The following is a 26,737-nucleotide window of genomic DNA, read 5'->3' as shown; positions in this document are numbered from 1 at the left end:
TTATCTCCGGGAACAAAAGGGCGGAAAACCAGAGCCTCGGCGGCCGCTACTCACCCAGCCTAACCGGACAGAAGATGAGCCGCGGATACCCCAGTCAAGTTCCCAGCAGTTTCCCGCGCTCTGCCGTCGCACAGATGACAAGCACAGCGCGCCGGCCCCACCCCCGCGGCGCGCTGAGACCCAAGGAACTGCGTCGCGAGATGATACCGTCACAGCCGTGCACGTGGTTGCTAGGAAACCAGCCGGGAGGGAGGGGAGCAGCCGTGAAAGGAAGAGAAGGAGTCGAACTCGGAAGTGGCGGTCGCGGACCCAGCCGGCGGGCGGAAGAGGAGACGGTTCCAGCGGAGACGGAAACCGAGCCAGCTCCCCGGGGAGTCAGCCTGCGGAGGTGAAGGAGGAGGGGTGCAGTCTGGGCGGGGCTGCACGAGGAGCCAGCGGCGACCTCAGTCTCGTCCCTCGGCACTCCGGCGGGCCGCGGGGCGAAGGGCTCCGGCGATGGAGGCGGCCGCCTGGACGGCTCGGCTCGAGCTGCGCCGCGGCAGGTAAGCGAGGTAGGGGAGGGCGGCCGGTCGCGTTCCCGCGGGGCTCCCGGGGCTTCGGGTAGCGCCCGGCCGCTCCCGGAGAAGAGCTTCCCCGCCCGGCGCCCCGCGCCCCGCGCCCCCGGCTCTGTGTGGGACAAGCGGGGCGCGCCGGGGTGTCGTCCTGCCCTGGCTCCGTTCGGGTGTCCCTGACTGAAGAGGAACGTCCCCCGACGCCGCGGTTGGCTCGCCCCGCGGCCGGAGCGGAGTGCGGCGCTCGCCTCTCCTCGTCCGGAAGCCGGCCCTTAGGCGTCCCGCGCCGTTCCGCTTCGGGGCTCAGCCCTTGGTGCAGGCTTTTTTCTCAATGACTCGTCCTACATTTCCTCAAACAACTCTGCGATTTAAAGGAACACTACTTTTGATGCCCTCCGAAGTTTTGGCTTAACAGAGCTGGCTTTTCAATAGTGCTCTAAGGCTTACGAAGAGCTTTACAAATATTAACTGGTGATCTTCTCCACTACCATGTGGGCAATTATTTAGTTAATACTGCCTGCTTCTGATGCAGTTCCTACTGCTAGTTAGTTTTTTTTTTCAATCGTGAGATGATAAAATCAAATCATAACCTTCAGTGTGATTTTTTTTTTAAATCCATTTGGCAAGTGACAGTGAGTGGGCCTCATTGACTGTAGTTGGTAACTACAGTAGTTAATTGTTAGTGAAGTTGAAATTGTTGGAAAACTAGCCCACTGAGCTGACAAAGTAGAGCTACCTAAAACAATTCTGTATTTAGGGGCCCCTAAAGTACTGAATAGAGAGATATACTAGATTACCTTATAATTAAACCAATTTGTACTTCAATAATTAAGCTGACATTCAAGAATTGTATGGTTCCATGAAAATACCATGATAGTTTTTGAGAAATTAAACTTTGTATTAAAAGTTCACGGATGGGGGCGGCTAGGTGGCATAGTGGATAAAGCACCGGCCTTGGAGTCAGGAGTACCTGGGTTCAAATCCGGTCTCAGACACTTAATAATTACCTAGCTGTGTGGCCTTGGGCAAGCCACTTAACCCCATTTGCCTTGCAAAAACCTAAAAAAAAAAAGTTCACATATGAAAGCAATAATTAGGAATTTTCCTACTATCTTTTCTGTCCTCAGCTTTATTTTTGCATTATAGAATCCTTTGCAATTTTTTTTAAAAGCACAATTCAAATTCTTTTAAAAGTTTCATTATAATCTTAGTAATCTTTCAATCAGATAAAGATTTTAATATAATTTAGCCTGTTTTCAAAGTGGTTTTGTAGATTCATCAGGAAACTGATATTCTTGTTTGTGTGTCGATTTGGTTTGTTTGTTTTTTAACAATTTTGGTACAATGTGATTTCAAGAGTATGGGGGAACTCCCAGAAACTCCTTGGTGCAGTTGGACAGCTTGTTCTGCAAGATGTAGCTTTAGAGAGCTAACCAATCCACGTGTGTGTGGGCTCACAGTTAAGATTTGTCCCGGGAATAACTTTTGAGCCCAAGTCTTTATAACTCTTAAGTCTAGTAAACCATCTACTACACCATGCTGCCATATATTATTTCTTTTAATAAATTATGTTAACTAAAATATTGTGAAATAATTTATAGGTAAACCATCTTCAACAAATTAGCAGTCAGTATCTATTAAGTGCCTGCTTCATCCTAATCATACAAAGGAAATAATTTTAGGAGACAAAGCTGGCAGTTGGGGGGGGTGATGAATTTAAAACTATAAGATATAGTCCCTTCCATCAAATCCAATTTTCTTCATAATACATGAGGCATAAAGACATAAGTGATTTACCTATAGTCATACAGCAAGTAAGTATCTGAGGGAGGATTTGAATCCAGGCCTTTCTGATTTCTAGTCCAGTATCCTATCTACTCTACCAGAAAATCTCCTACTTTTACAGCTGAGTCTCAGGGATATTATTACTTGTCCAAGACTACACAGATAAGTATGTACCAGAGGTGGGATTTGAACCAACTTTTGTGAGTTCCCATCTGGTTTTCCTTCTATTACATCTACCTCTTGCCAAAGGAAAAACTTAATTTGGGAGAATTGAACTGAATTGTGAAAGAAACTGATTTTCTTGTTTGTGTGTACATTTATATCATTTTTTAAAAATTGGATATAAATGTGATTTCATGAGTTTCAGAGAACTCCCAGAAACTCCTCCTTTGTGCAGTTTGACAGCTTGATCTGCAACATGTAATTTTAGAGAACTAACCTGAGCTACATGTGTGACTTCCAAGAGGCATCAGTGAGGAGAGGTCCATATTTAGGCATGGAGGACAGCTAGCATGAAGACAGAGGTAGAAAAATGTAATCTCTTATATGAAAGATCACAAGAATCCAGTTTAGCTGTATCAAAAATTGAATTAAAGGAATTAAAATATAATAGAATATGTGGGACTTTATGACCAAAAAAAAAAAAGAGTTGGTGTTTTATTCTAGCAGCAAGGGGGGACCCACCAGAGCTTCTTGATCAGAGAAGTGACAGGATCAGACCTGTTCTTTAAGAACATCACTTTGGGGACGTGGATAAAGCACTGACCGACCTTGGAGTCAGGAGTACCTGGGTTCAAATGTAGTCTCAGACACTTAATAATTACCAAGCTGTGTGGCCTTGGGCAAGCCACTTAAACACATTGCCTTGCAAAAAAAAAAAAACCCTAAAAAAACATCACTGACTTCTGAGGAGATTGTTTTGTACAAACTGTTCTTTCTTTATCACCTTAGTAAATGAAGAAGAGTATCATTTTGATTACTTAGTGGAAAAATTTAAAAATTAAAGGCAAAATGATCAATTAAGAGGTTATAATACAAGTGAGAGTTGATGAGCCAAGTAGTTGTGGCCTAAGTGAGGAGAAAGGATGTGGAGGTAGAATTGACATTTGTCGATTGCTTATTTAAGGAAGATAAAAATTGATAAGAGAGTGAATGTGGGAGATTGATGAGTAAAGGATACCATCAGATATTAAGATTTTATTTGAGTTTTACTGGTTTTCTCCTAATTTTACTTCCCAACCCCCCCCACAGAAGGCAATTTGCCAGTCTTTACATTGTTTCCATGGTATACATTGATCCAAATTGAATGTAATGAGAGAGAAATCATATCCTTAAGGAAGAAACATAAAGTATAAGAGATAACAAGATTAGATAATAAGATATCAAATTGGGTTGTTTTTTTTTTTTGTTTTTTGCAAAGCAATGGAGTTAAGTGGCTTGCCCAAGGCCACATCACTAGGTAATTATTAAATGTCTGAAGTCAGATTTGAACCCAGGTACTCCTGACCCCAGGGCCGGTGCTCTATCCACTGTGCCACCTAGCGGCCCCTAGGTTTTTTTTTCCTAAATTAAAGGTAATAGTCCTTGGTCTTTGTTCAGACTCCACAGTTCTTTGGATACAGATGGTATATTCTCCATTGCAGATAGTCCTAAATTGTCCCTGATTGTTGCACTGATGGAATGAGCGAGTTCATCAAGGTTGATCAATTTGGGGAGTTTTTAAAATTAATTATAAAATGTTTATAAAATAGTTATATTGATATAGGGTATATTATGTAAAAATGATAAGAGTAGAACCTATGATTTTATTTATTGTGAGAGACCTCGTGATTACAGCTCCTTTAAATTCTGTGACCTTAGGCAAAGACTCAAAGCTCATCTAGCTGGGCAACAGCCTAAGAAAGTATGGAAGAAACTACAACTGTTAATCCATTGCTAAAAACAACTCAGTGCATGGTGGAACAGAATCATCATCTTACTATTACAAAGAAAAGCATTATGAAATCTTTCAGTACAAAGTTATCTGACAGGCATTTTGTGTTTGTGTGTGTGTGTGTGTGTGTGTGTGTGTGTGTGTGTGTGTTTTTGCCCTTCTATGGGCATGTAAATGTGAGCTTCTTGAGGCCAAGGTTAGAATTTTTTGCCTTTCTTTATATCCTCAGTGCCTGGAACAAAAAAAAAGTACTTAATAAATACTTGTTGGTTTTCTTTGGGAATAAAAGGTTCAGTCGTTGACTAATGGAAAGTGTAATAGCTAGAACAGAAAGAAAATACTGTGACAACTGTTAAAAGGTATACTGAGGGGTAGCTAGGTGGCACAGTGGATAGAGCACCGGCCCTGGGGTCAGGAGTACCTGGGTTCAAATCTGGTCTCAGACACTTAATAATTACCTAGCTGTGTGGCCTTGGGCAAGCCACTTAACCCTGTTTGCCTTGCAAAAACCTAAAAAAAATATATACTGAAAAATAACACTATAAATAATTTGAAGAAAATGTACAACTTTTATCTCTTAATTGCCATGTCAGTTGATCTTTTCTCATTCTTTTTGACTTTTCTATTACATTTGACTATTGCTCATCCTCTTCTCCTAGTATCTCTCTCTTCTCTGGGTTTCTATGATTCTTTGCTGCCCTACTACCTTTCTTACTTACCTAGGCTCCTTTGCCATATCACTCCTCAAAATTGTGGATGTTTCCATATTAGTAGCTTGTGAGCTTCTTGATGGCTGGGACTCTGTTTTGCTTTTTTTTAATATCCCCAGACTGGAAACTTCCTCAAAATGCATATTCTAAGAGTAATTGACCAGCCAGAGGAAGAAATCATTGGATCAGAGGAATCTTCGAGAGTAAGAAGGATTCTGGAATATGGTAGAGAACATCCATCTCACATCTTTTATCTTTAGTATGTGCCTTTGCATATGCCTTAAATTCACTCCCATCTCAAAGCTCAAGCCCCACCTTATACATACATATAAACTTGTTTTCTTTCCTTGAGAGCAGGGAATATTTTGTCCTTTTGAATCCCTAGCATCTTAATATTTTGCCTGGCCAATTTACTTAATAAATGTTTATTAATTGACTGATAACATATTACCTATACAACTCCAGATTTGAGGAGAGAACAAGAGAACATATTTTAGTATTAGCTTTCTTCTAATCATATGCCCTGTAGTGTTTCAAACTGGATAGTTATTTAACCTGGTGTGTAGAATTATTGCCTTTAGGAAAAGTGTATAATGATAATTGAGCTATTGAGATGTTGGGGGGGGGGGGAATATTCACTAAGTGTAGTCTGCTGTATAATTTTTTTACTTTATATCAGTGAAAGTTCATTTCCAGTAGAGTTTCTTTAACAACCATCTCCAGAATGGCACAGAATCCTCAGAAATCTCATGGAATAGTAACTAAAATTCCTAACTTATCTTATATTTCCTAAGTTAAACCAAAGAAATTTGTTTTAAATTCAGTTGGTGAAATTGGAAGAAAGTGCCTATCATTTCAAATATTAAATGCCTTCTGTGTGCAAAGCCTTATGTACCTTATTACAGTAAGTATATTATGGAAGATAAGTTGTACTTTTCCAACCCTTTTGCAGTTTCGTTAGAGATATCTTTATGATGGATAATATTACTATTGTGCACTCTGAACATCTGTTTTCATTTTTCATTGTTCCTGTTTTAGAGATAGCTGTCCCCAAGCTTTAGTAATTTAATTTAGTTTTCACATGCTTCAAACTTCATTATGCAGGCAGGCAGGAGTGTGTACTTTTCTCATTGCTTCTACTTTTGAATTCTTATATTTCTTTGCTTCTAGGTTTGATTACAGTACAAGGAATAGAGAGCACACAAAACATGGGACTTAAGTGTTCTGTGGAAACTCATCCCAGTTCTTTTGGGATTTGTGTATGTCCAGTAGTTGGCTAATGTATAAGAGCAAATTAATAGACTGCCAGAATGACCATTCTATACCAACCTAATGGTCTATTTATTTAATTGATGTCCCCATTAGGGGTGTTAACATATTAAAGCTGTGTTTGCTAAACTTGGCAAAGTATTTGTGGAATTTAATATATAAGATGGAGTGAGTCCGTTACTATAGTGGCAGTATTGTAAATAAGATGGAGAATGAGACCACTAATTCTCTAAATTTGGGGTATTAATCTCTAAAGTGAATTTATGGCTTGAGTCATGAATTGATTAAATTGAAATCAGTTTCTTGGGAATTCCAGACTTAGAATAAGTTAGCTAGGGTTCTCTTTGTGGCATGATGTTCCAGTAGTAGAAATTCCTGGAGAGTAATAAGGACTTCTAGATGTCAAACTACATCTTTTTATTTTTATTTCTTGGAAAATGAAGTCGTTTGCAATGTAAACAGAACAGATTATAAAAAGAGGTAAGAGAAATGGTATATGATTTGTGTCCGCAAAAAAGTTTGGAGGCCATGGACCTTAGAAATAATAGAATTGCCTGAGAATAAAGAGTTTTTAAAGGACCGCAGAAATTTCCTCTTGTCATGGGAATCCATTTCTATAAATGTAGCTAGAATTATGTTTTGGTAAAAAAAATTCTGAAATAGCAACAATCTTTCCTCAACTTCATTCTTTGTTTTTACTTCCTCTACACTATTATCTTAATAAAATAAGGTTTCTTCAAATTAAATAGAAACTGAAGGATTAACTGAGTTAAAATACAGAATAATGATATCTAATTAATATAAGAATACATGTGTGTGTCTGTGTGTGTGTATACAAGCACATTATATTATAGTTAGGCTTCTGAGCACATTGGATACTTTTAAATTTTATTTTTAGAATATGCTATACCATAGAATGCTTATGCCAAATATAATCAGGAACTAGTACCCTTAAATTTTCCATCTAAGATTTTATTAAAAGTTTTCACCCTTGTTAGAAAAAGTTAATTCTTATCCATTTATAAAATCCAACTATCCTTCCTTTCATAACTAGCCTACTTCTCGACCAGCTTCTTTCACTTTTCAACTGTTGAACTCATGTAATACAATTGTACTTTAAGCCTGCTTTTTTTTTTACTTGAAGCTTTCCTTCAGTAAGAGACTTTAGAAGAGAAAAGATTTGAATTAACCTCTGTGGTAGAAAATAATAATCATTTTTTTATGCTGACTATGTAATTTCATTTGCATGGGAAACTCTCATTGAAGAAACTCTCTATTTTTACATTTGTTCCCACACCTTGGTGAGTTGGTTGTAGCACCAAGATTTGTCCAGTATGTGTCAGAATTGAGACTTGATCCCAAGTCTTCCTGACTTCAAATCTGGCTCTCCATCTTCTATGCCAGTATATCTCCTTCAGAGAATCAATAAGGAAGGACTGAAAGTTCTTCCTTGCTATAATGAGGGACCAATTACATTTAGACAACTATATTGTAGTAGGCCCTGACATCAGGTTAAGTCAGTATAATATTGAACTGTTTAATTGATGATCAAGATTGTTAAAAGAGAGAAAAATGAAAAATGAAACCAGAACTATTGTGATAGTTTGAGAATCTTCTGAGGAAGAGAAAGAGAAGAGATCAAGAACAAAGAATACATTTAGAAGGAATGAAGGACAAGGGGAGGTGAAACAATAAGAAGTTATAGTTAAAGAATTTTAGAATACTTGATCATAAAAGTTAAAATTTGTGAGTTCAGTGTTGTGATTTATCTCTATGTGACTGAGATGGAATGAAGAAATAGGTTGTAGGATTGAATTACTCAGAAGGAAGAACTTTTGAGGTGGTATATTAAAGTCCACTAAGAAGAGGACAAGGTTTATTGGGGAGTTTTGAAAAAAGGAGGAAAAAATGTGATCAGGATATAGAACTAACTCCTTGAGAGAAGGGAAAAAATGAGTTGGGAGTCAGTAGATAGCTGCCATTCTGATTGGACAGTATATCTGAATAGACTAGACGTCAGAGGAAAAAAGTTACTAAGTGATGGTGACAGGAGTATTGGTGAGTTATAAGAGTATGTAGACCTAGCCTCTGTTTCAGGGGATGGGGAAAGATCCAGTTCTAGAAAAGTAAACCAATTACCTAATGTCTTCTGACAAAAGCCAGGTCTCTATAAAGGCCTAGAAGATGGGAAGAGGAATAAGATGAGGGAATGTTTAACAATAGAATGGTGGTCCCATTGGGCACAGTGGAAGGATAGACTGGGTTAAGATTTAGGAGGCATAGGAAAGTATCCAGTAAATGGGAATGAAAGAATGGGAAACTATGTCAGGGGAGAAGGATGACTTTTGTTCATGACCTGGAAATTCTCTATCATTGGAATTGCTTCCATGTAACTCTTATCCATACCTTTCTATAAATCTTCACAGGGGATCTATTTAAGGCCTTAGTGGCTTTCATCTATATTTTCTGGATATTAAATGGATACCATTGCAGCACAGTAATTGTGCCTTCCTTTTGTTTCATGAATGATCTTTCATGGTTGTCTACCTTTAATATCTTTTATGCATTTTTGTTGATCAAAAGTCATATCTTTTAGGGCCTTGTTTGTGATATAAGCATAGACATGAAAGATAACTTTGTTAGATGAAAACTTCTAAGACAGCATATTACTCCATGGGATCATATTTTTATAGTCAAAACAATGAGAGCAGTAGAATCTTGATTCATTGTGATGAAGTCAAGAATTGCTAAGTGTAGAGTCTGAGAACTTGAGAATTCAAATCTCAGATCTGCCACTAACTACCTTGGGCAAGTCCTTTGACCTCTTTTGGTCTCACTTCCCTCATCTGTAAAATGAAGGGGGTAGATGAAATATTCTGAGGTTTTCTAGTTTTAAATCTATGATCTTTTGATCTTACCTTTCAGTCAGTTTTTATTCCTGTAAAGATGTGATTAAAAAAAAGCTGCATACTCAATGGAAAGCATAGTAATAAATAACTTTTTCCTTAAAATAATAGTTAGTTTCTGTCTAAAGCCAAGAACCAGTATTATTTGTACTAGAAATGAATTAGAGTCCTTTCCAGTAAGATAAGGGGTAAAACAAGTATGTCTTCTATCCTTATTTGTACTAGGAATACTAGTAAATAGTAATGGCAAGAGAAAGATTGAAGGAATAAGCCTAAACTAAGAGGAAATAAAATGAGCACCTTTTTGCAGATGCTGGTTTATTAAGATCAACTATAAGTAACTAAAAATCTAATTGATATCCTTACTTTAACATAGTTGCAGAATATAAAATAAACCTATACAGATCATAAGCATTCTTATATATTACCTCCAAATTGCAACAGGAAGAAATAGAAACAAAATTCCATTTAAAATAAGTTCAGATAGCAGAAAATACTTGAAAATATACCTGTGGAGATATAGGAACTATGTCAACACAATTACAAAATATCTTTTTCACAATTAAAGACAGAACAAAATAGAAAATATTAGTTGCTCATGGGTAGACTGACCCAAGAAACTTAGAAGAATGACAGGAAAAGTCTATGTTACTCAGGTAAATTGGGAGAATGGTCCAAGACAGGAAACATCCCAGCAAGGCAGCAGCAATCCAGCAGCAATCCCCATCTCAGCAAGTCATCCAGAGATCCTGAGCCCAATGTGGTGGAGCAGGCAAATGCCAACACAAGGACCCCCAGTATAGCTGAGGAAATGGACAGACTCCAGCTCTGAGAACTACCGTGTGCTTCAATATAGCACTGGACAAATGGGCAACTTCGGCAGTCAGACTACCACACGTTTCAGTAAAGCCCTGAGGAAATGCAGAAAGATCCCACCAGCCTCAGTATGTACCAGACAATAGCATTAAGATCCTGGCCCGACACTAGGTAAACTGCTAGACCCACTGTGACCTCCAACTGCCACCACCTCCCCACCCTCTCAGCACAGTAGCATACAGGAGGGTTCCCCATGAGCCTTAGGGTAACATCAAGTAAACAACAGATTTGTAGCCCCTGGCAACAAGAAGCCTGAGAAAGTGCCCCTTCCACCCCAGAAGCAGACCTCAAATTTAACAAAAAAAAGGGGGGGGAGGCCAAAAAAATGAGCAAAAAACAACAAAAAAAAAGACTCTAACCTTAGAAAATTATTATGGTGATAGAGAATATTCAGAAGAGGACAACATTATCAAAACACAAATGGGAAGAATTCTCTATCCCAGAGAGAATTCATGGAAAAGCTCAAAAATGGAGCTTAAAAATCATATTAAGCAAAGTAGAAGAAAAATTGGGAAAAGAAATGAGAGAGGTTTATGAAATTAAAGGCACAGCTTAGAAAAAAGAAACCACTGCTTAAAAAGTAGAATTGCCCAGATGGAAAAGTAAAGTTCTAAAGCTAATTGAGGAAAAGAACTTAAAAATTAGAATTGGGCAAGTGGAAGCTAATGAATCTATGAGACATCAAGAATCAAATTCAAAAGAATGGGAAAAAAATAGAAGAAAATCTAAAATACCTCATTGGGAAAACAACTGACCTAGAAAATAGATCCTGGAGAGACAAGTCAAAATCGTTGAACCTAAAAGCCCTGAACAGCATCTTTCAAGAAACTAATGAGGAGAACACCCTGATATCCTGGTACCAGAAATAGGCATTGAGAGAATCTCCTGATCATCTCAGGAGAGAGAGATCCCAAAATAAAAACTATAAACATTGTAGCCAAATTTCATAATTATCAGGTCAGGATAAAAATACTGCAGTTGACCAGAAAGGAATATTTCCACAATCAAGATTACACAGGATGATTTAGGAACTACAACAATATAGGATCAGAAGTCTTAGTGTATGATATTCTGAAAGACAGAGGAGCTAGGGGCAACATCCAAGAATCACCTACCCAGTAAAATTAGGCATAATACTTCAAGAGAAAAAAAAATGGTCATTCAATGAATTAGAAAGATTTCAAACTTTTATAAGAAAAAGATAAAAATTGAGCAAAAAATTTGATCTCCAACATCAAGACCCAAGAGAAACCTAAAAAGGGAAAAGAAAATGTAAGGGTTTCAATGGAGCTGATGGGAAAGTGATAGCTTGTAATTCTTTTAAATTGTGTCACTAATAGCACAGCTATTAGTATGACTATAAGATGAATTTGAGGTAATGAGATTAAACAAATACTTAATGGATGAGAAAGAGGAGTATACTGAGTCCAGAAGGAAGGGAAAAGTTAGAATAGGATAAATTATTTCACATGTAGAGGTGTGAAAGACATATTGCAGTGGGCATCGCTTGAATCACTCTCATCAATATTGACTCCAAAAGGGAATAAAATATACAATCAAGTGAATATAGAAATCTGTTTTACATAACAGGATAACAGGAAAAAAAAAGTAAGGTGGGAAGGGGTTGACAGAAGAGAAGGCAGACCAAGGAAATTGTAGACAGAAGCAGTTGGGAAGGAAAATGTTTGTGAAAGGAGAGAAAGAAATAGGATGAAGGGAAGTACACAGTCATAATTGTGAACATGAATGGAATGAACTCCTCCCCTAAAACAGAAGCAGAGAGAATCAAAAACAGAATCCCTCAATATGTTGTCTACGAGAAACACCCTTAAAGCAGAGAGAGTAAGAGTAAGGGCTAGAATCTCTCATGCTTAAGCAGTAGTAAAAAAAAGCAAGAGTAGCAATCTTGATCTCAAACAAAAGTAAAAACCAAAAATAGAGCTAATTAAAAGAGATAAAGAAATTTTACTAAAAGGTACCAGACAATGAAGTAATATCAATATCAAAATATATTCATTCACCAAGTGTTATCAGTGCCAGATCTCAAACTTTGCTATAGTGCAGTAATCATCAACACTTTCTGGTAATGGCTAAGAAATGCAGTGGTAACATCCATCAGTGCAATGACAAGTACATAAAACACAGTAGTAAATGACCCATAGTAACCTAGTGTTTGATAAACCCAAAGACCTTCAGTTTTGAGATAACTCCCTATTTGACAAAAATGATGAGAAAACTAGAAAAAATAGAGCACAAACTAGATGTAAACCACCATCTCACATCATATACCAAAATATGGCCAAAATGGATATGGGATTTAGACATAAAGGGTGATACTATACACAAATTAGAACAAAGAATGATCTATATGGTGAAGGGAAGAATTCATGAGTTAGGAAGCATTTTGACATATAGAATAGATAATTTTGCCTATATTAAAAAGCTTTGCACAAATGAAACCAATGCAACCAAGGTTTGGAGAGCAGAAAGCTGGGAAGCAAGTTCTACAGCCAGGGTTTCTGATAAAGGCCTCATTTCTAAAATAAATAAAGAATTGAGTCAAATTCATAAGAATACAAGTCATCCCCCAATTGATAAATGGTCAAAGCATGAATGGGCAGTTTTAAGATATTAAAATCAAAGCAATCTTTAGGCATATGAAGAAATACTCTAAATCACTTTAGATTAGAGAAATTCACATTAAAACAACACTGAAGTAACTCCTCATACCTATGAAATTGCCTAATTTGACAAAATGGAAAATGATGAATGTTGGAAAGGATGTGGGAAAATTGGGACTCTAATATAGTGTTGGTGTAGTTGTGGACTGATCCAAACATTCTGGAGAGCAATCTGAACTATTCCCAAAGGCAATAAAACTGTGCATACCCTTTGATTCAGCAATACCTCTAGTAGTTCTGTATGCTGGAGAGATTGCAAAAAAAAGGGAAAGAACCCACTTGTACAAAAATATAGCAGCCCTTTTGCTAGTGACAAAAATATTGGAAATTGAGAGTATGCCCATTAATTGGGGAATGACTGAACAAATTCTGGTATATGAATGAAGTGGAAATACTATTGTACAATAAGAAATAATGAACAGGGAGATTTTTAGGAAAATCTAAGACTGGTACAAACTGATGCCATGTGAAATGAGCTGAACCAGGAAAACATTATACACAGAATCAACAACTTTGTCTTAAGATCCACTCTGAATGACTCAACTCTTCTCAGTAAGACGCTAGAAAGAAAATACTATCCGTATCCAGACAAAAACTGATAGAATCTGAATGCAGATCAAAGCCTTCCTTTTTACTTAATCACTTTCCTTTTTCCCTCTTGTTTTTTTTTTCTTGAGACTAATTTTACATGATAGCACTTATGTAACCTATATCAAATTACTTATCATTTTAGGAAAGAGGGAGTAAGAAAAATTTGGAAGTAAAAATCTTGTAAAAATGAATGCTAAAAACTGTTTTGACATGTAACTAGGAAAAAATAGAATATTATTTATTAAAAAATGAGGCAATAAAAAGTAGTGCACAGATAAAACCAATGCAACCAAATTAGAAGAAATACTGGAAATGGAGGGGGAAGGGGATTTACAGATTTCTCTGATAAAGGTATCATTTCTAAATGTTAGAGAAAACTGAGTCAAATTTATAAGAATAGGAGCCAATCTGTAATTTATTAATGGTTCAAGGATATGAATATGAAGTTTTCAGAAGAAATCCAATCTATCAGAAAGATATAAACTAAACTCTGAGCTACCACCTCACATTCATCAGATTGGCAAAGTTGAACAAAAAAAAATGCCAGAGGAGCTATGGAGAAAAGAAATACGTTGATGTGCTGTTGATGAAACTGAACTGGTTCAGTCTAGAAAGCAATTTAGAACTGTGCCTAAAAAGCTATTAGACTTTGAATAATGCTCATTAATCTAGCAATACTACTACTGGATTTTTACCCCCAAAGAAAGAGGAAAAGGGCCCAGGTATACAAAAATATATTTATCTGTTCTTTTCATGGTGGCAGAGAATTGGAAACTAAAGGACTCCCCAACAGTTAGGGAATGGCTCAACAATTTATGATATATGACTATGATGAAATGTTGTGCTAAAGGAAATTATAAAGGCAATGGTTGCAGAAAAAAACTGAGAAGGCTTATATGAATGGTGAAGTAAGCAGAAGGATTTATTTAGAACCTCTGATGAATGTATTTAAAAAAGCCACAGTTAGAGAGATCTTATAGATTTCAGCTTCCTATTCCCTTCCACTTGAGGTTATTGAAGGAATTTGTTTTGCTTGACTATAAATATTTGTAACAGATTTTGTTTTTGTTTTTTCATTGAGGAATGAGAACTGGGAAGAAGAGAATTTAGAGCTTAAAAATTGAATTTTTTTTTTTAGTAATTGAACATTAGTAAAGGAATCAAATGCATGGATATTGACTATACTGAGGGGGAAAAAAACCACAGAAATGAGAATGAGATATCTTTTTTTTCCCCCATTTGCCTTGCAAAAAACCTAAGTGGCTTGCCCAAGGCCACACAGCTAGGTAATTATTAAGTGTCTGAGACTGGATTTGAACCCAGGTACTCCTGACTCCAGGGCTGGTGCTTTATCCACTGCGCCACCTAGCCACCCCGAAATATCTTCTTAAAATACTATTTAATTCAGTGGATTTTCATAATATTTTACTATTTCAGTTGACCTATGACCTTATCAGTGCCCATATTCCCTCTCCCTCCCTTTTGTACCTTCTCATTCAGTGTGACTCTTGTTCACTATCTTCTATTGATCTTACGGAGAGAATTTTCCCAGCTTGCTATTCTATAGGTCTTTTTTATATTTCATGAGTAACAGTGAAGATATTTGAAATATCCTTTATCTTAATATTAGCTCTCACCACATGACCAGCCTACCTCCTTTTTGAGCACACATTTCCTTGATAACGTGAAATAGCTATATTTTTGGCCTTTTTTCTTTCAATAGTATGACTGTTTGGAAATGTTTTAAGTTATCAGACAAAGATTAAGTATTTATTAAATCTACTCTTAATGTTTATAGATTACTGTATTTTTTAGAATCCTTTGTTCTCTTTTTGACCATTGTCACATCTTGAAGAGGAAAGTACTAATGATCCTTTAAAAATTACTACTTCTTTCATGGGTTGTCATGGTCAAAGAATTTAACACCTAATGGTAACCTCACTATAATTTGATCTGCTCAGGAAGGGGACACCCATCTGCTGCAAGACTGGGTCTTTTCAAGTTCAGGTCTTTTCCATAAGATAGGTACTAGCAGTGTTTTTGCATCAGTAGTATAGCCCTAATAAACTAAGAGTCACCTAATGTGCTATGAAGTTGTCTAAATAGGTATTTGTAAAGGGATTTTTTTTTCTCCCCTACTGTTACATGGTTTTTAAATAATAAGTAGTAAAAGATCTATATTATTTTGACCCTTTTCTAGTATTTAAAATGTCAGATATTTCAATCCAAGAATATCATGAAAAGTGATAGCTTTGGAAGAAGTCAACTGACATAGTCTAATTTATTTTAGGTTTAGTCTTTCAAAGTTGCTGTCTTTACAATGTTTCTCATATTGTATAAATTGTTCTGATTCTATATTTCATCATACTAGTCTTCCTAAGTTTTTCTGAAACCATTCCTTTTGTTATTTCTTATGTCAGCAAAAAAAGAGAAAAGAAAAAATTACTCTGATCCAGCCATTTTGGAGAGCAATTTGGAACTATGACCAAAGGGCAATATAACTGTGTATATCCTTTGACCCAGCAACATTACTACTAGGTCTATATCCACAATAAAATTTATAACAGCTCTTTTTGTAGTGGCATAGAATTGGAAATTGAGGGTATGCCCATCAATCGGGAAATGACTGAACAAGCTCTGATATAGGAATGTGATAGAATGTTATTGGTCTATAAAATATAATGAGCATACAGGTTTTGGGAAAAACTTGGGACTACTTTACATGAACTGATACTGAATGAAATGAGCAGAAGCAGGAGAATATTGTACACTTTAACAACATTGTGTGAAGATCAACTCAGCGCCTTCTCAGCTATATGGTGATCAAAGACAATTCTGGGGGCAGCTAGGTGGCGCAGTGGATAAAGCACCAGCCCTGGAGTCAAAAGTACCTGAGTTTAAATCCAATCTCAGAGGCTTAATAAGTGTCTAGCTGTATGACCTTAGGCAAGTCACTTAACCTCATTGTCTTGAAGAAGCCAATTAAAAAAAGACCTTTGATGGAAAATGCCATCCACATCCAGAGAAAGAACTGTGGAATCTGAATACAAATCAAAGCATACTATTTTCATCTTTTAAAATTTGTTTTTTGCTTTTTTGTTCTCATTGTTTTTCCCCCCTTTTATTCTGATTCTTTTTTGACAGAGGGACTAATATGGAAATAGAGCAACTAGATGGTGAAGTGGTTAGAACAGGAGGATGGAAATTTGAATAATCAAGTCACTTAACCCCGATTGCCTTGTATCCATCCCTAGTAGTCCAATTCATATCAAGTCACTGGACTTGGATGGCTCTGGAGGAGAAAGTGAGGCTCACCAGTACAGCATCCTCTCACTCAGAATTCTTGTTCTTGTCATGGCATCACCTTCCTGATATCATGGTCTTTTTCAAAAAATGAAGAACAAAAACAAAAAAAAAAAATCAACAACATGGAAATAGATGTGACATGATTTGTATATGCATAACCTTTATTTCAGATTGCTTGCTTTCCTATGATAGGTTGAAAAGGAGAAAACTTTACAAAAATGAATGTTGAAAACTGCCTTTTTTTTTACCCCCAGGTACATGCCAAAACAAATTTCAACATTTACTTCCAAAACCTTGAGTTCCAAATTCTCTCCCTTCCTCTCATTCCACTCCCCCTCAGTGAGAAAGCAAGTTACTTGATGTAGGTTAAAATGTGTAATCATGAAAAACATTACTACAATAGTCGTGTTGTTAAATTAAACCTAACACCCTCCCCAACATCCCCCCTCCCCCCCATGAGAAACCCCAAGAAAAATAAAGTGGAAAAAAAAGATCGAGCTTCAGTCTATATTCAGATACCGTTAGCTCTGTCTTTGGGATGGATAGTGTTCTTTATCATAAGTCTTTGAGAGTTCTCTTGGGTCACAGCATTGCTGAGAAAAATTAAGTCATTCACAGCTGATCATCCTGAAATATTTCAGTTACTGTGTATAATATTTTCCATTTTGTCTGCTCATGTCAGTTTTTACTGAAAGCATCCTATTCATCATTTCCCTTAATAGAACAGCATTTCATCTCAATCACCTACCACAATTTGTTCAGCCATGGCCATTCCCTCAATCTCCAGCCACCAGAAAAGAGTTGCTATAAATAGTCATATATGTATTTGTGTGTGTGTGTATAGTTTTCTTCCCATATTGAAAGCTATCTCTAAGTATAATTGAAAAAATAAATTTTAATTTAAAAAAAGAACAATAAAGTTATCATTTGAACTGTCTAGTTAACTTCTAAATATGTATAGTGAATGTATATAAGAGGGAATTGTGAGTGCAGAAGGGAACCAAGGAGCATAAGAACTCAGTGAGTCTAGGAAGCTTATTACTTACACAAATGCACATGTGGGTGATTTTCTCATCCTTCAGACCCCAGGCACATATCAGTGGTGGCTTGGTCATACAGTAGGTTCTTTACCACAAACAAAGAATCCAGATCTCCTTTGTCTGCCTATCTGATTGTGGGTGCTACATAGATTCATGGGACTAGGTAGGAAGGGTTAGGGGCAGTTAGTCAGCAGCCTCTCAACAGCCCTTTCCCCTCCAACCCTTGTCCTACTACAGGGATAGCGTGATTAATAAACTTCGCAGATTGCATACCTGGATTTAGATGAAGTTTGCTAAGCTTATAATTAGCTTTCAGTCATTTGTTGAGTACATAGGAAATTCCCCATATAAAGATGGGTTAATCATGGTTTCTTTTGGTAGAACCTAACAACAAACAACACACTTAATAGAGGCAAGTACAGTTTAGGGAAAGAATACATCATGATTGATGAATTGCTCTCTGCTGCTTTGTTTTCACTGTTTTCCCAAGCCCAGAGTTGGCCTGTAAAAAGAATCTCTAGAAACCAAATTATTGTTAAATTAATTATACATATCATTAATATGAAAATCATAGTTCTCTTGATGTTATAATAGCTTTTTATATTATTTGACCTACTTTTGAAGTACTTATTTATTGCTTATAAACAGAATTTTATCAAAAGAGCAAAGTAACTCATTCAATTTTGGACAGTGTGTTTTATGAAGACTTTAACAAGCTGGAGCATATCCAAAAGGAAATTGATCAGAAAGAAGAAAATTGAAAACATGCCATACCAGGATCATTTGAAGGAACAAAGTATACATAATTAGCCTGGAGCAGAGAAGATCTTTTACTTCAAGTAGTTGAACATATATCATGTAAAGGAAGGGATTGATTTATGTTTCTTGATTTAAAAATGCATAAGCAGGTCCAATAGATGTAAGATACAGGAAGAGAGATTTCAGTTAACTATTAGGCAAAAACTACCTGACACTTTGAAAGTAGCCACAAGTAGGATGGAATGCCTCATAAAGTGATGCATTTTCTGGAACTAGAGGATGATCCCTTTTTGAAGGTTAAAGAGGTTCGTGTTGACCTAAATGATCTTAGAGATTCCTCCCAATCAAATATTCTGTGAATGTATTATGTGAAGGTATTACTAAAGGATTACTTTGCCCTAAATATTAAAAATATTCCATACATATTAAAACTTTCCTTTTTAGATTATTTGGAATCCTTAAGAAATGACATTTTTGGGACAGCTAGGTGATGCAGTGGATAGAACGCCAACCCTGGAGTCAGGATCTGAGTTCAAATCCAGCCTTAGGCACTTAATAATTACCTAGCAGTGTGACCTTGGGCAAGTCACTTAACCACATTGCCTTACAAAAAAATAAAAAATAGAAATAACTTTTTCTTTTAAATAGATAAATAGGATGATGAATTAAGGATATTAAAAATCTTATAATTTATGTCTTGGTTACATCATTGCCTATCTGCTAATCTATAGTATGTGATATTAGGATCCATTAGGATCTATCCTTCTCCATTGAGTAAAGATTAAGTAATACTAGGAGAAAATCCCTTTGTTTATCTCCAAAAGGAATAACATAGTGGCTTTTTGCTCATTTCTGAAATGTCAGCCCAGATTGTTTTAATTTCTTGCTCAAGATTTCTATCAGTGTTCCCTGAAATCTTAGGACAAAGAGTTCATCTCTCAAGGTCTTGGGGAATTTTGACAGTTGGGACATTTCTTTCTCCAGACTAAAAGCCAAGTCAAAAACAAGCGTTCATTAGGCATTTTTTAATTGTTAGGCACTTGCCAATCTCTGGGAATACAAAAAAAGGCAAGAAAAGTCTACTCTTAAACTTACAATCTAATGAAGAAGACAATGCAAATAAGATATTTATTGGACAGATTGGAGATAATCACAGGAAGAGGCACTAGCATAAGGAAAATGATTCTTATAAAAGGTGGCATTTTAGCTGGAACTTAAAGAAAGATGGAAATTCAAAAGATGGAGAGGAGAACAGAGTTCTATTCATTTAGGATAGCTAGTAAAAATGCAGTGTCAGGAGATGGAATTCTTGTGTAAAAAATGAGCAAGGAGTGAATTGTAGACTATGTGGAAGAGCATAAGGTATAAGAAAATTGCAAGTTGTTAGGACTTTAAAATTTGCCAGAGGGGTTTTATTCTGGCGGTAATAGGGAATTAAGGGGTAGAGTGATATGGTCAGACCTGTGTTTTAGCAAGGTCATTTGATAGTTGAATGGTGGGCTAGAATACACAAAGACTTGAGGCATGGAGATCATCAGCCATCAGGTGATAAGAACTTGTACAGTTGTGTGAGTAGAGACAAGGAGACTTCTGTGAATATGGACTAGCCACAGATTAAATTAGGTTGCCAGACGTTGAGAAGAAGGATCTTAAAGAAAAAGACATTTGAACTCAATTTTGAACATTTTGAATTTAAGTTATCTATGTGATATCCAAATCAAGATGTCTAATAGGTATTTAGTTAAAGATATGAGGTTGGAGTTTTTGAGAGAAGTTGGATCTGAAAATTATGTGCAAAGAAGAGATAGTTGAATCCACAAGAGTTTATTTACACTAAATACAATAGTATAAAAGCAGAAGAGATGACAGAGCCTTTGTAGGACACTTAAGATTAGTGGGCACAATTTGGATGAAGATCCAACAAAGAAAACTGAAAAGTGAATGGACGGATAGAAGGAGTACCAGGAATAGCTCAAGTGTCAAAAAAAAAGTCATAGAAGAGGTTGATTAACAGAAAGTTCAAGAAGATCTGAACTGAGAAAAAGTCATATTTAGCAATTAAGAGACTTTGGAGAGAGAAAAAAAAATCAGAAGCCAGACTTAAAAAGTAAAGACAAGAGGAAATGGAAGCACTGATTGACAATGTCCTTCTAAAGATGTTTCACCACTAAAGGGAGGAAAGATAGTATAGCAACTGTTGTGGGTAGTCAATCAAGTGAGGCTTTTTTGAGGGTGGGAAAGATGTGGGCAATAAGCAGCTAGTAAACAGGGAGATTTATACTGATGGTTATTGAAAGTGGTGACAATTAAGGGGACACTCTGAAGAAAACAAATATCACTTTTGTGTGTAAAGCAGTTTGCTTTGACAAGGAAAAGGGCCATCTTTTCATGTGAGATAAGTGAAGGATAGTTATGGAATGCTTCTGAGTTTTGTGAGATGGGAAGAAGAGGGAACTCTTGGCAGATAGTTTCATTTTTTGGTGAATAAAAAGCAAGGTTCTCATAAGGATGGGGGAAAAATGAAAAAGTTTTGAATGAGTGGTAAAAATGGCTATAAGAAATTGCTTCTCACATACTTGAGCCTACATCTCAGAGTATGGTATTAATATTGATATTTTTCCATTATGACAATTTAAAATGATTATGCAAAAATAATTTATAAACTGAATCACTAGGACTTGAAATAGTTTAGTGGTTGTGCTGTATCAACATAAGAATATAACCCATTTCCTACTTGAATGTAATGGGAATTTTAGGAATGTACAAGATTGCAAAATATTAAAGAATTATTTCTCTGTCACTCTGGTGTAATTTTACCTAGAAGAAATCTTGTTGGGTTCTAATGATTATTCAGGCTTACTGTTTACTCTGAAGCATGAACCTAGGCTAGAACAAAATAAACCTAGATTTTTGCCTCAATGGTTTTGCAGTATGGTAAATACATTTCATCAACAATTACCACTTGAACTCAGAGAGAAGAGAGTTCTTCATATAACATTTGACTAATGTCATTATCAGAAATTTACTGTTTAAGTATGTAAAAAGCTTAATTGATTCAGATCTAAAAACCTGAAACAGAATTCTAAGATACTATATATAGTCTTCTAAATCTTAATCTCTACAAAATCGAATTCTTTTTCTAATACTGAATAAAATTTAATTATCAGTTGTAAAATTATCTTTTTTTTTGGCAAGACAGAAGGGCTAAGTGACTTGCCTAAGGTCTCACAGCTAAGTAATTATCAAGTGTCGGGGGCAAGGATTTGAACTCAGATCCTCTTGACTCCAGGGCCAGTACTCTATCAGCTACCCTAAAATTATCTTATTTTTCAAAAAAATTTTGAAGAGTTGAAGTGGGGGGGAGGCCATATTTGAGGCATAGATCTTCTTCTCTAAAGTCCCATTCTGATATCTCATCATGGAACAGAAGTGACCTTAGATTATTTTTTTTTTGACAACAACTCAAGCTTTGACAATTCTATCCCACTGAGAATACTTTAGATACGTTCCTGGCAAAAGACTGTTATCCAGGAACAACTTAAATACAGCGAGGGTTGTCACCAGTAGATTGATCAGTGAGTGATAAATTTCAGTTTATGACTTCTCATTTTACCTGAGTGTTTCTGTAGATTTCATTGATCCTTAAATATTTGAAGCATTTAATTTAATTGCCCTAATACTCATACTCTAGTACCCATCACCTTGGAAAAATAATTAAGCAATCACATTCTCTATTCTGACTCATTTGACAGGAATATACATTGTAGAAAAAAACAGGCTGAAAGATTTGATGATCTAATTTTATTTATTAGAAGACTAGAAGGAAGTAAGCAATGCCAGATACTTCATTCAGTCTTTCCCTCTATAAATGTTGCTCAGACTGGCTGGCAACAAAATTTTAATATGACTAATGCTTGAAGTCATCAGGCAGAGCTCCATGGGAAAATTTGTTTGGCACCTCTTCAACCTTCCTTGTAATCTGTTGGAGTTTTAGATATGAAAGAGAGAGAGAGAGAGTTGTTCTCTGTGTCTACTGAATTCTCACCTGCACTGAGAGACAGATTTGCCTAGTGAATAAAGAGTGGGACTTGAAGCAAGGAAGACCTTAGTTCAAATCCTGCCTCTGTTTCTGGGCAAGTCACATAATCTTTCAGTGTTCTCTCTTGGTTCCTACTGGTAGTTTCCATCCATGGAAGTTCCTTATGCTTGTTAAATCACAGGTCCAGTCTCTATTTCATAAAGATACTTAAGTTTTTTCAAAAACTTCTGGGATTTGAAACAGATTGTTCAAGTGACATCTACAATAAATCTTGTTAAAATGTTTTAAATCTTTAAAAATATTTTTGAATGATAACGATAAGCATTAGAAAGAGGAGAAAGGAAGGAATTATAATTGCAAATAAAAATAAACTTAGCTGGATAAAATAATATTTTTGTATATTATACTTATGCTACCAAATGGACACTATGGTCACTATTTTTTCCTTATTTGCTGAGGTATTTTCCAGATCTACTTTTTCTATTCCTTACTCCAATAATATTTCATCAGTGTTTGCTTTAATTCATCCAGTCAGATTATTATTATTGAGAAAAATGTATGATCATGTACTTTTTTTAAGCTCATGCTGTAGAATATTGAGGTATCTTCCTCCATAAAATTCCATTCTGATATCTCATCATGGAACAGAAGTGACCTTAGGTTGTTTTAAGATTTTGCCAGCAGCTCATAAACTTTGACAGATTCTACCCCACTGAAAATATTTTAGGTACATTCCTGGTAAAAGACTAATAACTCTTGTTATCCAGGAAAAATCTAAATACAGAGAGGATTGTTACCAGTAGATTGATCAATGGGTGATAAATTCTTTGGTAATGGTGGAGATAAGAAAGTTTAGATAAACAATGGGACTTGCCCCCTTGGAGCTCAACAGGAAATAATACACAAATAATTGTAATTAATAAGAGTTCTTGGTACATACTTGAGAAAATCATGAAACTGTGCTCGGTATTAGGAAAGGTCAGAAAAGAAGGATGGGTAAAAATTCAGAGAAAAGGGAAGGGAGGACTTTCCAGGTACAGCAATGAACTAAAACAAAAGCATAAAAGCTTTTGCTTAGAAGAGGAGAATTTGGAGGACAAAAAGTAGTCCAATTTTAGCTGGAATTTTAAATAATTCTGAGAGGACTGTAATATAGAATAAGACTGAAAATATAAACTGGTGCCAAACTCTGGAAGGCCTTGAATTCCAGACAAAAATGTTTGAACTTTACTAGGTAGACCCTAGGAAGAGCTTAAGAGCTACTAGTCAATGCATTAAAAAGATGCCTGTTGCTCACTACCTGTTTCAAAGTTCACTAATACATATTTAAAATGAAGGAACATGGAACATGCTCAGTATAGAAGTAGAAAATATTTGAATTTTCATTACTTGCATTTTGACTGGAAAAAGAGGAGTTTGGCCATTGTTCAGCTACACCATTCTCCTCAAGTTGTTAGTTTGTGATAAAAATGTGTATTGGCAAAAGCAAAAGATCCTCTAACTGCTCTAATATTCATTCCCCTTTCTACATCTTTATGTGTAAATGATAATTTAATTTATTGAGTGCCTACTGTGTTCAAAGATATATAATTGTGTTTTTCACAACTTATTGTCACTAAAAGTTGAAATTTAGTATATAACTGTAATGTTTATGTGACAAATGGTTAATAAACATTTTTGTTTATTTTTCTAGATACTTCCATAAAGAACTTAGAAGAAATTTCCTCCTTGAGAACCTGAAAAGCCAGCATATGTAACATCTGGATTTGTGGATATAGCCTGACAAAATGGCAGAGAATAATACGAAAAATGTTGATGTGAGACCCAAAACCAGTCGGAGTAGAAGTGCAGACAGAAAAGATGGTTATGTGTGGAGTGGGAAAAAGCTCTCTTGGTCTAAAAAGAACGATCACTCTTCTGATACTGACACACCAGGGACAACAGAGAAAACTGACATCCCTTTAGGTAGCCCAGAGAGGAAGTACAGCTGTTCATCCATTGAGTTGGATTTAGATCACTCATGTGGGCACAGATTTTTGGGTCGTTCTCTTAAACAAAAATTGCAAGATGCTATGGGACAATGCTTTCCCATAAAAAATTGTAGTAATCGACACTCTTCAGTGCTCCCATCTAAAAGAAAAATTCTCATCAGCGAACTCATGTTAGATAAGTGTCCTTTCCCACCTCAGTCAGAACTGGCTTTTCGTTGGCATTTAATTAAACAACACACTGCCCCTATAACTCCAAAATCAGATAACCGCAGAAGCACAGACTTATCTGAAAGTGATATGAGAGATATCCAGCTGAGGGAAAGAGGTAGCAGAGAAGAATGTGCAAACTCTTTTTCACATACTCAGGTTCAGCCATGTGACACAACTACTGACAACCATTCATATCAGTGTGATCCAAAGACTGATTCTGTAATGAACCTGGCATCTAATAACAGCATAGAAGATAGTGATATGGATTCAGATGATGAAATTTTAACACTTTGCACAAGTTCTAGAAAAAGAAACAAACCAAAATGGGAAACTGATGATGAAATGCTGCAGTTGGAAACACCTCCTAAGTACCACACTCAGATAGATTATGTTCACTGTCTTGTTCCAGATCTCCTTCAGATCAATAACAATCCATGTTATTGGGGAGTAATGGACAAATATGCAGCTGAGGCATTACTGGAAGGAAAACCAGAGGGAACCTTTTTACTTCGTGACTCAGCACAGGAAGACTATTTATTCTCTGTTAGTTTTAGACGCTATAGTCGTTCTCTTCATGCTAGGATTGAACAGTGGAATCATAACTTTAGCTTTGATGCACATGATCCTTGTGTCTTCCATTCTCCAGATATTACTGGACTCTTGGAACATTATAAAGACCCAAGCTCTTGTATGTTCTTTGAACCACTTTTATCCACTCCTTTAAATCGGACTTTCCCCTTTTCTCTTCAGCATATATGCAGGACAGTTATTTGTAACTGTACAACATATGATGGCATTGATACCCTCCCAATTCCTTCATCTATGAAATTATATCTGAAGGAATACCACTATAAGTCAAAAGTTAGAGTCCTCAGGATTGATGTACCAGAACAATAATGCCAAGGAAGATTAGTGGCATTTGACTGATCACATAAAAGTTCTTTTGTGGGTTTTCCAGGTTTTTTTTTTCCTTTTGCCATTTTGAAATTTTCTACAAGGATAAAATCCAAATTAACCTTTACCCTAACCTTTATTTTCACATACTTTTTGGAGATGGCTGGTGATAACATACTATTATTTTAAAATTAACCTCTAAGACTTTATGGACTTCAGGGTATAGGTCTTCTAAGGTACCTTGTAGCATTTATTCTTTAGATTTTAAATTTTATTCATTTAAAAATTTTTAATTGGCCTATCTACATATATGTTTAAATCATTCTATAAATGACAAACTAAAAAAATGAGAATTTTCTATTCTATATTTCCTTTAATATTAATGCAGTGCCCAATATATAAAGTACAATTGTTTGTTACTCTAGTTCTGACATTTCTATTCCTGTATGTAAAAATAATTTTTCTAGACTTTTTAATTAGCACTTTTCCATTCTTCTAGTAAGATGGATCATCTAGTTACTATTTAGACCATGTTTCAGACTAACATAGCAGACCTTCATAACTTATTAATAATGGTGTTAAAAGATGACAGTAAAACTTACCTGTAGATTAAATGATACATCTGATGGCATAAGAAGCTTACACAGCAACTGTCTGCATAGTTTCCATTCTATTATTTACAATGGATTCCATCATCATCTTGTCTTTCTAACTCTGCCATAACTTTGTAGACAGAAACCTTTTATTTAAGAATAAAACTTACTCTGTATTTTCATTTTTGGAGGCTAATTTGAAAGAATTGAATATCAAATGTTTAACAAACTAAATGAGCTTTTTTCTGCCAGTGATGATGAAGCAAAAAAAATATATTTTAGAATTATATTTTACTATTTTAGATATAATAGAATCATTTAGTATACTTGAAAATGTCTTTTTCTTAGTGTTCTGAAAAAAAGTTAAAAAATAGATCATTACTTTCTCACTGGAAAGTAATAAATATAAGTCATTTAGAACTGTAGTAATTTTAAAGTGAGTTCTCTGGTTTCAAGCAGGCAATTCTTTTTTATTAATTTTGTAACATTTAAGGTTTGGGACCATATTCATTTAGGCATTGTTGTTCCTATATAATCTCATTAGAGAATACCTTAGGCCTATTTAGATTCTGCCCACACAACTGCCACAGATTTTCACTGAGG

General features: G+C 35.9%; 2 protein-coding genes across 4 annotated transcripts in view; one reads left to right on the top strand and one right to left on the bottom strand.

Moving 5' to 3' along the window:
• Positions 1–776, bottom strand: part of WDHD1 (WD repeat and HMG-box DNA binding protein 1) — a 100,834-nt gene extending 100,058 nt beyond the window's left edge. For both annotated transcript variants that reach the window (XM_074213449.1, XM_074213448.1), the window contains exon 1: positions 55–776. The gene's annotated coding sequence lies outside the window, so the exon portion shown is untranslated. The remainder of the gene's footprint in view (positions 1–54) is intronic.
• Positions 242–25,600, top strand: SOCS4 (suppressor of cytokine signaling 4). 2 transcript variants are annotated; one of them, XM_074213452.1, is made up of 3 exons: positions 242–542; positions 5,099–5,238; positions 24,140–25,600. In XM_074213452.1, the coding sequence occupies exon 3, from the start codon at positions 24,234–24,236 to the stop codon at positions 25,542–25,544; it is 1,311 nt and encodes a 436-aa protein (XP_074069553.1). In that variant the 5' UTR covers positions 242–542; positions 5,099–5,238; positions 24,140–24,233; the 3' UTR covers positions 25,545–25,600. The 2 variants fall into 2 exon arrangements, with proteins under 2 accessions (XP_074069553.1, XP_074069552.1); XM_074213451.1 differs by lacking the exon at positions 5,099–5,238.
• Positions 25,601–26,737: the final 1,137 nt, after the last annotated feature.

This window comes from Macrotis lagotis, chromosome 1 (genome assembly GCF_037893015.1).
Source record: "Macrotis lagotis isolate mMagLag1 chromosome 1, bilby.v1.9.chrom.fasta, whole genome shotgun sequence".
In the NCBI taxonomy this organism is placed as follows: Eukaryota; Metazoa; Chordata; class Mammalia; order Peramelemorphia; family Peramelidae; genus Macrotis; species Macrotis lagotis.
The sequence above is the reverse complement of the archived record's forward strand: the minus strand, read 5'-3'. Positions and strand labels throughout refer to the sequence as shown.

What these genes read in the sequence shown, in the direction of transcription:
- SOCS4 (XM_074213451.1), top strand. Translation starts at nt 24,234, where the DNA reads ATGGCAGAGAATAATACGAAAAATGTTGATGTGAGACCCAAAACCAGT.